Here is a 12,950-nt window from a genome sequence, read left to right as displayed (position 1 = left end):
AAGGGGGAACTCGGCTCTCGACATAACACGGCACGAACCTCAGAATCCAGAATGGTCGGTCGGTGAATAGCGACTCGCAGTCGTAGCAGGAGTGTTCAGTGTACGGTTGTGTATAGTAATAATAGTGATACATTTTATTCAAGGCACCCTACTAGTCGCTCAATGAAAACGTCCAAATGTTTACTTATATAAAAATTTTATTTAAAATATTTAAATTTGAAACTTTTAATTAAAAGAAAAAAGAAAAAGAAAAACAATAACTGTGATAAAGTGGTACAGGCAAATAGATACATTTATGAATAAATAATGAATTTAAATCAAATTAACAGAGCCGTTGACTTTAGGTGGAACAGGCTGCTTTAAACAGATATAACACATACGTACGTTATGCTACTGTAGTAAAATATAGTACTTTTTTTTTCTGATCTAATCACTTCCTGATGGAATCACTTCCATCTTAAAGTTTCAGAACTAAAAAAAAATTTCTCATCTGATTCCGGCTCCACTATAATCCGTAATAGTTTTTCTTTTTTAATTTGTGGTTGGGGAGGGGGTGCTAATCCTCAATCTGCTGCAATCGGCTAATCCTTTTCACACCAGTGTTTTGCTTCCTCTCCCCCCGTCATCTAGTTCCCGGACGCGCTCGCGTCGGAAGCGACGCTACCGGAGGTCAGACTCCGAGACCTCTTGCTGCCGGTCGTCCTCAGAGGACAGGTAGGAGGTCGCCCGTCCCTCCGTCCACTCCGGTTTATCTTATCTGTCCGTCGGGGTGTCTGTCGACTTCCCGGTCACGCCGAAGCGATGACTGATAAGGTCGGGACGTGCGGGGGACGACGACCTCCCCCGTCCCGCGATGAGAGCGGGCCCTTATCGCGGCGCAGCAGGAAGTGGCCCCGGCAGATCGATGGCCTCAATCATAGCGGGAGAAGGAACACAAGAATGGAGTCAGACTGGTCGTGTGATGAAGACTGGCGCCCTATATATAGATATATTCATATATATATCTATATATATGTTTATCAATTTATTCAATTTTTTGCAAATTGCCGAACATTTTTCAGGCTATTTTAAAGCTAATTTCCTTCCCCTTTTTTAACCTACTTGTAATATTTGGCTGGAATAATAATAATTGAATAATAATGATAATATATATTATATATTATATATTATATATTATATATTATATATTATATATTATATATTATATATTATATATTATATATTATATATTATATATTATATATTATATAACGCTGTGTTCACCTCTGAGGGCTTTGACTAAGATCATTAAAAAAACAATAATGATCATAATGATAGCATGGTGGCTAGAAATCTTCAATCGGATGTAAAGAGAATAAATTATTATAATAATTTTACCATATGTAAGTTATTTTCCTGTATTTTTAGAAATTTTGTTTTATTATTTCTTTTCTTCTCTTTTAAACTTTCTTTTAAATTGTCAAAGTTTGGTCTCGTCATCTTTTCCTATTTCAAATAAATCCTCATACCTAAATTGTTTTTTTGTAACGCCAACCACATGAACTGACCATAGTGTTTTCTTAACTTATTGTAAAAAACAAAGGTGTAAAATAGAAATTAAAAAATCATGTCATAAGTATACGATAATATCATGCAGTAATGACAGAGAATCCCAGAATAATGCTTGCTTGATTTCAAGTATGGCCCTAAAATAAATGACAAAATAAATAAATACATTAAATAACATAATAGAAATAATTTTAGAAATTATAATTCAATCAGCACAATATTAATGGACTTAAGGTCGTGTTACATTGTTCTAAAACATTAACAACAGTATTTTGTTATCTGATTGTGCAGACAGAAGCCAGCGGGCTTGGCGGACGCCGTCGACGATGTCGGCGGCGCCCCTGGACACGCGGGGACGAAGTGGAGACCCGCAACCAAATCAGTGTGTAAAACGGCACCAAAATATCGCTCCGTCCTCTCAACCGTAAGTACGCCCAGGGACCGCCGCCCGCCTTAGTCTGATCCCCGACGGCCCGACGGGTCAGGCAGTCAGCAGCAACCAACGCCAAAACTGACCATTAAATCCAGATTAACAACAAAACTGGATCAATCGATTACCAAATGATAGCGTTGTAATTGGGTACGAAAAGCATACAGGGAAATCAGGTCGATCTCACCAAAATTATCAACGCACCCTAGCTCGAAATCGGTTTTATTGTTCTTTTTTTTGTGATTATGAAATTAAATCCCCCTCCTCAGACGTCGAGGGCGGTCTTCTCTCCACTGGGGGTCGCTGATAAAACACAGAAAAGCGGTATTAAGTTAGAGATTTAAAAAAAAAAAAACCAAACGCTTATGTAAATTTTTTATATTTATTTATCAAATTGAAGTGACATGACACACAAATTAAACATATACCAGCAGTAAGTGCTTGGGTGTAGTACCGCCGTTTCGCCACTAGTGGCCACTGTTGCACACCAAGCGCTATTTTCCACGTTTTTTTTTTTTTTTCTCGTTTCAAACAGAAAAGAGTGAAAATGTCGCGAGCCGTCGTCCCAACGTGCCGGCGTCGAGCCGCCTCCTGCACCGGCGCTCCACCCGTCTCGCCAATGCTAATCACATATTGATTTATCATCAGCTTAATGGGCCTGGGGGAACAACCGTTGCGTCAGGAAAAAGAAGAATAATTAAGGTTAATTAGTAGTTACTTTGTAATAAGCATAGAAAGTAAGAAAAATGATCGTGTTATATAAAATTTGTTTTCCTGCCAGTCAGCATTGACTATTGATTTTCCAATATCTGCTGCCTGTTGTGAACACACAGAAGGTACTTTTTGAAACTCCTAATACTTGTGGCTGGATTTTATCATCAGAAATTCTGAAATGACAGCGGCAGAAAAAAACGAAATAAATAAAAACACACACACACGAGAGTGGGCGTAAACTGGAACTTCGATCTCAACCCACTAGTTGTCTCAGGCTTACTGGAGCATAAAATACATTAAACCCCCCACCGTTAATCATTAAATTATGCTAATGTCACTGTGTGTGTGTGTGTGTGTGTGTGTGTGTGTGTGTGGCTGTGCGTGTGTGCTCATAATCACACACCTCCAAGTTTGAGTTGAAATGAATCCATACGTTAAATCGGGGTCCAGAATTCAATCTCCAGAAGCGTTTCCAGGGCAACCTGTTGGGAGGGGGGGGCAGAATGTTAGCAGCGGCTGATGAACTACATTTTCTCTAAATGAATAATCTAAATATGTTCTGTATTTGCAAAGAAATGAATGAATAAATAAATAGAGTAAGATAAAAATTAATTGAGGAAACAGACATTGCTTTGGTAAATTGAATAAATAAATCAACAAAGTAGAATAAATAGGAGAAATAAATAGATTGATAAATGAATATACAAATGGAGTCAATAAGTACATTCATTTATTGATAAATGAAACAATTAAAGTAAATACATAAATAAGTACAGAAAGGGCTTGGACGTGCATTTGAAAATATGTTTAACGCACATTGTTTGCCGTCGCGAGAGAAAAGGCAGAATTATTTTTTAAGGAAATAAATAGGATGTACCGGGGGGGGGGGGGTTCGTCTTCGCTCTGACTTGAAAAGCTCAGAGAAAAGACTTTTTCTTTGTTTTTTGGATAAAAAAAAAAGAGATGCCGGAAAGAAAAAGGCGTCTCTGGGTTTGGAGAGAAGGGTGATTGTCTTTTTCCTTGCAATTTACGACTCTAATGATGCACTCATGTTGCCCGCTCTTCCCTTTTTCTTACACCTTCCCTACTTAAGGAGGAAATCTTGATTGGTAAGTGGATGCCATCCGCAGACTCAGGGCTGTACATGTAGGCCGGCGCAGGCTAATTCCTGGCTTCTTTGCAGGAGAGCGAGCTCAGCCGTCCGTCCCGTCCGGAGGGTCTCCCTCCGTTATTCCCACGGGATTCTCTCTTCTCTCCGTCCGTGCTTTCCGTTTCCACTCGCGAAGCCGATCCGTCTCGGTGGTGTTTTTTTACCCCGGCGGCCGCCGTCTCGTTTCTTCCGATTTCCCTCCCCGTAGACTCGTCCGAAACGGCTTTTCCCTCTCAGAGTTCAAACCGCATGCTGCAAATTTGCATGTTGTCTTCACCTCTCTCGCGCTTTTCTGTCCCGAGGAATTAAAAACAAAAGCAAAGACGCTCCTTCTCTGTTTATCGATTTACTTGTTTGTTTCTTTTTTTCCCCAAGACGGAAAGTGTGGTTTTTGTAATTGGAGTTGCGTGCAGAGACGCCCCGGGGCCCTGAGCCCTCCTTCCTCTGTCTGTTTGCAGGTCCTGACCTCGGAGCCTGGCGGCGAGGTCCTCCCTGGCCTCGGCGCTCGGGGCCTTGCCTCCGCCCCGCGCGACTACGACTCCGGGAATGACACCTCCTCGCCGCCGTCCAGCAAGACGGGCGTCTCTCGGGCGAGCGGCGTCGGGGGCGCGCCGGAGACGGAGAAGCCGATGGCCGCCGCCGACGGGGACACCGCCTCGGACTCGGGGAACTCGGTCACCAGCTACGCCTCCCTGTGCAAGGCCTGCGGAGAGGACGGCCTGTCCACCGGCGTTTTCAGTGGCAGTCAGAAGAGGTGAGGCGGCGTCACTGGAATCAACTCTTAACACTGTGTTTACCCCCCTTGTCCTTCGGGTCAAAAATGATCCATAAGACAATCTTTGTACCCTCGTGGTGTACAGCCCACATGGATACATAAACAAAAAAGAAGTATCACTTTTTCTAATTATGGGGTCTCTTTAGGAAAAGTCATAAAATTTCAAGTTGGAAAAAAAATAGGTTAAGGTGTTTTTTCTACAGCTAAACATGGTAGTGGGTCACTTTTGACCAGCCAGACAAACAACTATTCACCCTGCCGGGAAGATTTAGCATCTCGGGTGAATCAACTTCATGTTGGAACCCCATGCAGACACAACCAGATCTTCCTTTGCAGCAAAAACCTCCGTCTTCTTCTTCTTTTTCTTCTTCTTTCGGGTTTTCCCTTCAGGGGTCGCAGCAGCGAATCAACTTTCTCCATCCCACCCTATTCTCTGTATCCTCCTCTCTCACACCAACTACCTTCATATCTTGTTCTCGTTCTTCGACCCACAGTCGCCAAATTTCCACTGGTACCCTGTGGGTCATCAGTACCAGTGGCGGCCGTTGTTAACCCGGTCTTCTACCGATCCGGTATGATACGGTTATGGTTGACTAACATGTTTGGTTTTGGCAAAAGTTTTACGCCCTTCCTGACGCAACCCTCAGCACCTCCGTATTAATCTCCAATCCGGGCGTCCGTTCAAAGTCAAATCCCGGTTTCTTTTCCGCCTTGCTTGTACTTTTATTATCACTCTTTTTTATCACTCTTTTTTTATCACTTTTTTCTTTGCAGAGAGCAGATAACCTTGGGATGTCACGTGGAGGTCGCCAGATCCTCACAGACTTCCAGCTGTTCCGCTCGGAGGAGGGGGTCTTCTCCGAGGCGCCCGAGCACCCGGTCGTCCAGCAGCAGGAAGAGGAAGAGGCGGAGGCGGAGGAGGAGGAGCAGGATCAGGTCATCCAGGAGCTCCAGATACTCCGGGCACTGCTCGAGAAGTCCGTCGCCGTCGTCGTCGTCGTCGTGCAGGTTAGTTTGGTGAAAGGGAAACGTGTTTTGCGAATGGACAGGCGTGAGGTCGGGTTTGGGAGAGGTCTTTGTCGTCCATCCGGACCTGAACACGAACCCGGATGAGAAGTGGGGCGACCCTTGGTCCACCTGGCTCCGTTCGCCATCCTGCATGCAATGGGTACATGGACAGGACCTCGAGGCTAGACAAAGCCGGACTGGATGTTCATGAGGTGCTCCGAGATGCGTGTTGTCCAAATGTACACCTGGCCTCTTGAAGCGGCTGGTTATCTCTACGAATAACTCGATGACGGTGATGGTGAGGTTGGATATTTGCCAGTTTAATGCTTCAGTGGAGATGGCGCCTCACTCGAAAGCATGAAGGGGAAATGGGAGTCGTTGATATTGAGGCCATTCAGAGGAAAAGAAGCAAAGTCTTCACCCAGGAGGAAAATAGTCAGAGGACCCAGTACAGATCCAAGGGGGGCACCTCACGAAATTTTGTATCCTACCTTCTGAAGAGGGCAAATAAAACCAGGCTGGATGGTAGAGCTACCGCCAAACACTAGAGTCAAGATTGTAGACCTGATTCTGTCCCGGTTGTGTTATTTAAAATCAGCGTTTTATTTAGGAGTTTGGAAGTCCACTAACTCTTCTCCCCCCGCATTCTGTAAAATAACCCTCCCTGCATTCTGAATCCAGATGAAGAATGTCATTTCTGTTCACACCATTTTTATCCGTCCAATTGTGAGGACCCTTGTGTGTACAATCACCTGAGAAATTCAGAATCCAGCGGTATGTTGCAGCATCACGTTCTGCAGTAACTATGGAGCAAGTGCCCTGATGTTTGCAGCAAGCATACCGTTATCAATCTTGGCATCTAACAAAAATCCAATAAGGTTTTTGAAGGAAATGCGAAACAATTCCTTGAAAGCTGACTGAGTACCATCCCTCTGTCGGAGTACATGTCCTGCTACTTGGCTTCACATCCTTCCCCTCTGAAGGAGGGTGAAAACAGCCTTTACCAGCTGTGGTTGAGACTTACAGAGTTCTTGTTGCGCGTCATCGTCCCCCGTCACAGTTAGCCAAAGATAGCGTCGTAATCACACCCTAAACCTTCAGGCGCGTTGCTTGGTTTCTCCAGCTGGGAGGGGGATGATGGTCATTTACTCTTTGCAGCTCCTACTCACGCTCACCGAGCTCCTCGGCCGATCAGAGACGACGAGGCAGCGTGACGAGCCTGAGCTCCAGAGGAAGCTACTCCAGATACAGCGACGACAGGTGATTACTCAGCCCTTTTGTCGTCCCCCCGCCGGAGGACAACTCTTGGGAGATTAAATAAATACGGGACGCAGCGTGTAATTTCCTCCCGCTCCCTGTCCTTGCCTCTCAGACTACGAGCCAGAAGGAGAACATCCAGCTCCAGAGAGAGAGACGCAAAGCATGAGGTTAGCAGGAAGAGACAGAGACGCAAATCCTACTCTCCCATGAAGAAAAGAAGGAGAGACTCGCCAAGCCATCTGGAAGCCCGCCGGATCACAAGGTACAGCCGCCCCTGCTTGGCTATTTCCAGAACCATTCCTTTTCTTCTTTGAAGCCTTGAGACAGAAAGATGACGGGTTTTCGTCTCGGTGATGACAAATAATCGACTCGTACCTTCACAAAGGAGATAAAGCCAGTTGGTTTGTTCCATCTTGCGTGTTCACAGGTATTTAAATATTCCAAACTCAAATTTGAGAGGCCTTCAAGCACTCAGTCACAAACATAGTAGATCTGCTAAGGCCTCTTTGATGCTTAATGTCAATTTGGCACAGGGACATGCTCCTCTGCCTTTCCTTTAGTTCTTTTCCTGTGTAATTCTGTCGAAATTTTGCCAAACACGGCAACTGGAGTAGTACCACCGGAAGTGCTGAAGGGTGCTGAGTTGTATGCTCAAGTGCGACTGGTAAAAAGAACAGTGTTGAAGAAGACTACGTCGCGTCGGTACACCCAGGGACAAGAATTCTCAGCCCACACGGCCGCACAGACCGCTGCCTTCTACCACACTCCTTCATTTTATTTTACATTATCACCAGCTCCTCCACCTCTGCCAATTTTGTTTCTGTCTGAATTGGCATTTGGAAGTGAACTCTGAACTCTTCATTGCCCCCTAGCTCGCGCATCGCTCAGCAACCATGGCAACATAAAGCACTCATGGGAAGTATGTGGGCAGTGATGCTTGACATTTGAAGCAGATGTACCTGTTTTGCACCTGGTTATGCACATAACCTTTGCATAAATGAGCCCTAAGAAGTTTAAAAGGACATTGTCCCTGATGCACCTAGCAAGTATTTGGGAACGTTTGATAAGACGTTATTGCGACGTGTCACATCTCTGAGCAGTTCACGGCCCGGTATCAAAACCACTGCACTCCCTACCAATCATAAAACCTTCTCACCTACCTTCTCCTCCGCAGTGCCAGGAAAAGACCCATCCCTTACTTCCGCCCGAGCCCCTCTTCCAGCAGCCGGTCCATCAGCGTGTCGCCCTGGAGCAGCCTGTTCACACGCAGTCGCAGCCGCAGTCCCTTCCACAGCCTCAGCCGGAGCCGCAGCCACAGCTACTCCTCCTACCGGAGCTACAGCCGGAGTTCGTCCTGGAACTCCATTTTCGGGACCCGTGGTCGCAGCCGGAGTCACAGTTCCCTGAGCAGACGCAACAAACCCAGGCATTAGGCTCCTCAGGGAACACGAAGGGACCGAAACGCCGCTCCAGCAGCGGCCCCCCGGCGGAGTCGACATGTTCGACCCCGAATCTGGAGTGGGACTATCTGGAGTGGGACTATCCCTTCAGGATTCGGCCACGTCTTTCTTTAAGGAGGCCACAGGAGACCGAATGTCTCTTTTTTGGTTCTGCTATTTTCACGTACATCATCAACCTCGGCTCTGGTAGCTGCAAGGAGACAGGAAGCTGCGCAGGGAGGGACACCCATTTAAGATCTCATACCGATAGTTTGAGGAGCACTCTCTGGTGGCTTTTCGTTTTCGAACCGATGATGCACCGGTTGGACGTTTTGGTTAGTACCGCAATGTCACTTGAGATGAATCCAAGAGGGCCGTTCCCTGAAAATGGTTCATAGGAGTTTGCCACCCTGTTTCATTGCCCCTTCTTGGGTTTATGAACCTTTAACGTTGCAAGCACTTACTCGAACCGTGGATTTGGGACCAACTTCTGCAACTTCTGCTCCTTAGTATCAGAGCGAGAAGTTCATGCTGTCCTAGACTTGATTGACATTCAGTATCTATTATAAAAAGATGACTCCATGATGATTGGGTGAAGCCCTGAGGTTCTCGTACTCCCAGGTATCCGCTGCCCGGGCACTCCGGTTTTGGCGCCGACCACTGAAGAATCGTTGCGCGGTGACATTTAGCTGTGTTTACAAATGGCTTCAGAGGAGCTGTCATCAGGAATAAGGGGAAGGTTTATTGCCCTGATATCACCATCCCGTAAGCTGGGGCCGGGGGGAAAAAAAAAAGGAAAGAAAGAAAGTCTTTTCCTGTGAAAAATGAAGCGGTGAGGGCGCTTTGACAGCGCACAAACTGCCTGTCAGCTCAAATGTCAAATTAATTTATCCTCTGATCAAGTGGGAAAACAATTGAAATGTCAGTCCACGGAGCAGAACCGGCGTGATCGAGATCGGCGCTTGGGGGTCCCTCCGCCTCCGGGGCCGGATTTCCGGGGGCGACTCCCCGCCGTCGAACGCCGGGGACATGTTTGCCGGATCCGAAGTATCTGGTCGGGAATTTTGTGTAGTTGTTGTGGTACTGGATGTCGTACTGGATGTCGCTCCTGGCTCGACAGCGACAAACTGAAAATAAGTCCTAAGTTGTGACTAGCATTGAATATGAATGCGCTCCTGGACACCGGTTGCACGTACACACTCAGAGGTTTTATTCTCGCATGGCATTAGCACGGAGGGTCAGGATTTGAATTGTGCCGTGCATACATATTTATAACATGTTTAATATTTATCGGCCTGTTGTCCCTTTACAGAGGCCGTCAGTCTTTCTCTATGCAATGCTGTCCGTCCATCCATGACCGCGACTCTTCCGCGATCTGTTCTGCGCTCGTTGTGAACAATTCATTCGTTTTCCTCGAACATCTATGATAAGCAGAAGATGCTCTGCTCGAGGTGCTGTTTACCAAACGTTACATGTTTGAAGGAATACGATTATTTGTTTTCTTGCAGAGAGATACTGTAGAGAAAAAAAGCTAATTCCCACTGAATGTGAAGCTACAGCGCTACAGCTAACGGACACTAATGGCATGTTTCCACCGAACCGTTCCAGCACGACTCCACTGGGTTCTTTTTGCATTTTCATCAGCGATAGTACCCTGGTACCCTGATAGTATTTTGGTAGCCACTCTGGTGAGGTTCCAAGGTAGCCATGCTAATGCTAGTACTTGACATGAAAAGACTACCTGCCACAGATTGGCAAGAGAATGTCGTAACTTATTTAAAAAAAAAAAACAGCGCTACATATTAGCATAGCTGGTGCTTTGTCTCACAACGGTTAGCTGTCTTTGGCTCTTCTTTTTTTTGGGGTGATTAGAAGTAGCGAGTCCACCGTCGCCATCGTCTACCATGCTATGAGGACGCCGCCCACATTGAGGAGGAGCTACGAAGTGATGGAAAACCACCCAGAGCGGGTCAAGTCGTGCTGGAACTGTTTCGTTTCACCACGATATTAGCTCCATTCGGTATGTGGAAACACGCAAAAGGGGCCACTTAATTCAATATTAGACTGGGGTCCCTTTTAGCCCATTAGATCACCTCACCCTGCTGCTCTTGAGCGCTGAGTCCATATTGGAGGCAGCTGGAATGAAAAAGGGACCTAAATTATCTCAAAAGGCAGAGAGGGTTAATGGGTTAGCGCTACAGCTAGCAAATTTAGTCGTTCCTTTCTTTTTCCTGCACAGGTCATAGCCATTTCAGCTTTTACGTCTAAACTTTTGCACTTTTTCATCCAGAATGGGGGATTTAAAGTTGTGTTCAGTCAAACAAGTTTTGACTTGGTGTCTCGGACGAACATGAAAAGAAGTTCAGGGTTTTCATTAAACTTTAAAACCCAAGAAAAATATTTCACCGCCGTATTTATGATCATAACCCCCCCCCCCCCAAAAAAAAATCTCATTGGTCGATATATACGCTAAGTCGAGTCAAAGCCATCAAGAGGATGCAAAACAAACTAAAATGCAGCAGAATGTGGATTCAGAACCGATTTTCAGCATTACTGACTTTTCCTGCCTGCGGTTGAAAGCATATATTGATTTTTGGGTGCCTCAACTTGTTAACTGAAGACGTCCTGCAAGGAAGGAGGTGTCCCAAGCAATGTCATCCCAAGGTGGTCGACCTCAGGGTCACTGCAAGGAGGTAGTGAAATACATGACCGAAGCTATATGCTAAGCTGAAAAAAATAGCATTGGCCAATTGGTGACTTTTCAGGGCAGCTAAATCTCTTGCCTTTGGACGTTCGGCTTGCAGTTTAAAATCCTTGTAATGAGTGAGAACAACAGATGAGGTTCTATTCAGACAGACGGATCATAAATCAGTGTCAGTCCTCTTGTGCAAGGGCTCATTTATGCTCACCGTTAAAACCTCTGTTCGTCCTCTGCGCTCAACTTCCTGTCCGATCCCGCACATTTTCGGGAAGCATTTTAGGTACGTAGCCAAACAACAAATGACGCAGTACCACTGGATATGTTACCACTGGATACCACAACAGGGCGTAGGTATAAGAAAGGCCTCTTTCGTAGAACGCACCTTCGCGTCCCCATGTTTGTTATTGTCTGAAACTGAACCGGCACGGCCCTCTGGTAGATGAAGTGCTCAACAACCACGGCGGAAGTATGCAGCCATGCGGTTTGACGACGTTTACCTTCAAAACGTGAGCATACGTGAGCCTCAACTCTCTAGAAGTAAGATCGTACTTCTTGCTCATTTTTAAAATCCACCTTCCTGTCTGTGTAGCAGCTCTGGGCCCGAGAGATCGGTCTCTATGCACTCGAAGCATCTTCCCCTGAAGATGACGTCCGACTGCTTGCGTGGTATTACATAGCTTGTTGTACAAAAAAAAAAAGAAAAGATTTTTCATGTGTAATTACCCTGGTGTAAATATGCATTTGTAAAAAGGACTCAGATGGTAAGGTTATGTAAATTGCAGAATGTGACGCTGGTGTCGACGACACCCGTGGCCAAGCTGTCAAATCAATGGATTCTAGATGTCTTCTGTGCTTTATGACCCCGATGATCATGTCCTTTTGTTATTTTAAAACATGTCCAATACCGAGAACATATAGCAATAGTGCTCCGGTGTATCGGTGTGAATCTCCCTATTTTCTATTTGGATGCTCGTGTTTTTATTTATTTTTTTCAATCCTCTCTCGTGTCAAGTGTGAACTCCCCATTGTAATGACCATCTGTAAAATTAAACCGTCGCTGCCGTCATCCTGCTCAAGGTGGGTTTCCTCTGGGTTCTCGTGTTTCCTCCCACAGTCCAAAAACATGCCGGAGGGTCATTGGAGACCCTAAATTGCCAAGGGTGAAATGTTGTACAGAACGTCTCTATATGCTGCCCTGTGATTGGTCCACGGTGCACAACTAAAAGATACCCTACTCTTTTCTGAATACTAGACCATGGAGAGGCCAAAGAAACACCCCGACCGCTCTGGAACGGTTAGCTTCTAGCGGCAGCTTCCAAACTTAATAGAGCCAAAATCATGATGTGAAATTGCGAAATGTTCAAAGTAAACACGGGCGGATCTACTTTTCCCATCACAGGGCGTTGACCGGCAGAAGGTTCATCCGTGTGCAGAAAACAAAAACATCAGGATGACATCACGGTGATGACACTTCTCCCAAAATGGGAATTAGCGCAACTGAATGAAAGATAACAAGCAAACGTCTTCAAAAATGGCTGTTTTCTGACCGGAGTTCTGTACAGGCCGACTCCGAGGGTACGGGTGAAATAAGACAAGACAGCGTGTCCAAAGAAGCGGGGCTTAAAACACGATCGGTGACATCACGTATATATTTTTAAGCAATCCTTGTCCAGGCCGGGGAACCCGAGGCTTCCGTGTCACAAACACCAGAAATAGAAAAGCCCGTCTTGGGGTACAACTGCAGTATTTGCTCAGTCCATGAGGTCATGTTTGTTTTCTATCGGGGACATGGAGTGGACGGATTCGTGTTTATGCGCTGTTATCGCACACGACGCGTCTCTTTATCCGTAAAAGTACTTTTTATTCGTCTATTTTTTTTAATGCATTCACGCACGGACAGTCGGACATCAACTAAACCGCCATTC

General features: G+C 45.7%; 1 protein-coding gene across 1 annotated transcript in view; it reads left to right on the top strand.

Annotated features, from left to right (window-relative positions):
• srrm4 (serine/arginine repetitive matrix 4) overlaps positions 1–12,095 on the top strand; it is a 50,177-nt gene extending 38,082 nt beyond the window's left edge. The window contains exons 7-13 of the mRNA XM_086169902.1: positions 631–714; positions 1,840–1,972; positions 4,301–4,596; positions 5,392–5,625; positions 6,784–6,885; positions 6,998–7,147; positions 8,060–12,095. Coding sequence (XP_086026028.1) covers positions 631–714; positions 1,840–1,972; positions 4,301–4,596; positions 5,392–5,625; positions 6,784–6,885; positions 6,998–7,147; positions 8,060–8,318 — 1,258 coding nt within the window. The 3' untranslated portion in view covers positions 8,319–12,095. The remainder of the gene's footprint in view (positions 1–630; positions 715–1,839; positions 1,973–4,300; positions 4,597–5,391; positions 5,626–6,783; positions 6,886–6,997; positions 7,148–8,059) is intronic.
• Positions 12,096–12,950: the final 855 nt, after the last annotated feature.

The sequence above is a fragment of the Fistularia commersonii genome, chromosome 22 (genome assembly GCF_037954325.1).
Source record: "Fistularia commersonii isolate RoL2024-O1a breed Wild chromosome 22, RoL_Fcom_v1.0, whole genome shotgun sequence".
In the NCBI taxonomy this organism is placed as follows: Eukaryota; Metazoa; Chordata; class Actinopteri; order Syngnathiformes; family Fistulariidae; genus Fistularia; species Fistularia commersonii.
This window is presented reverse-complemented; position numbering and strand designations above follow the sequence as displayed.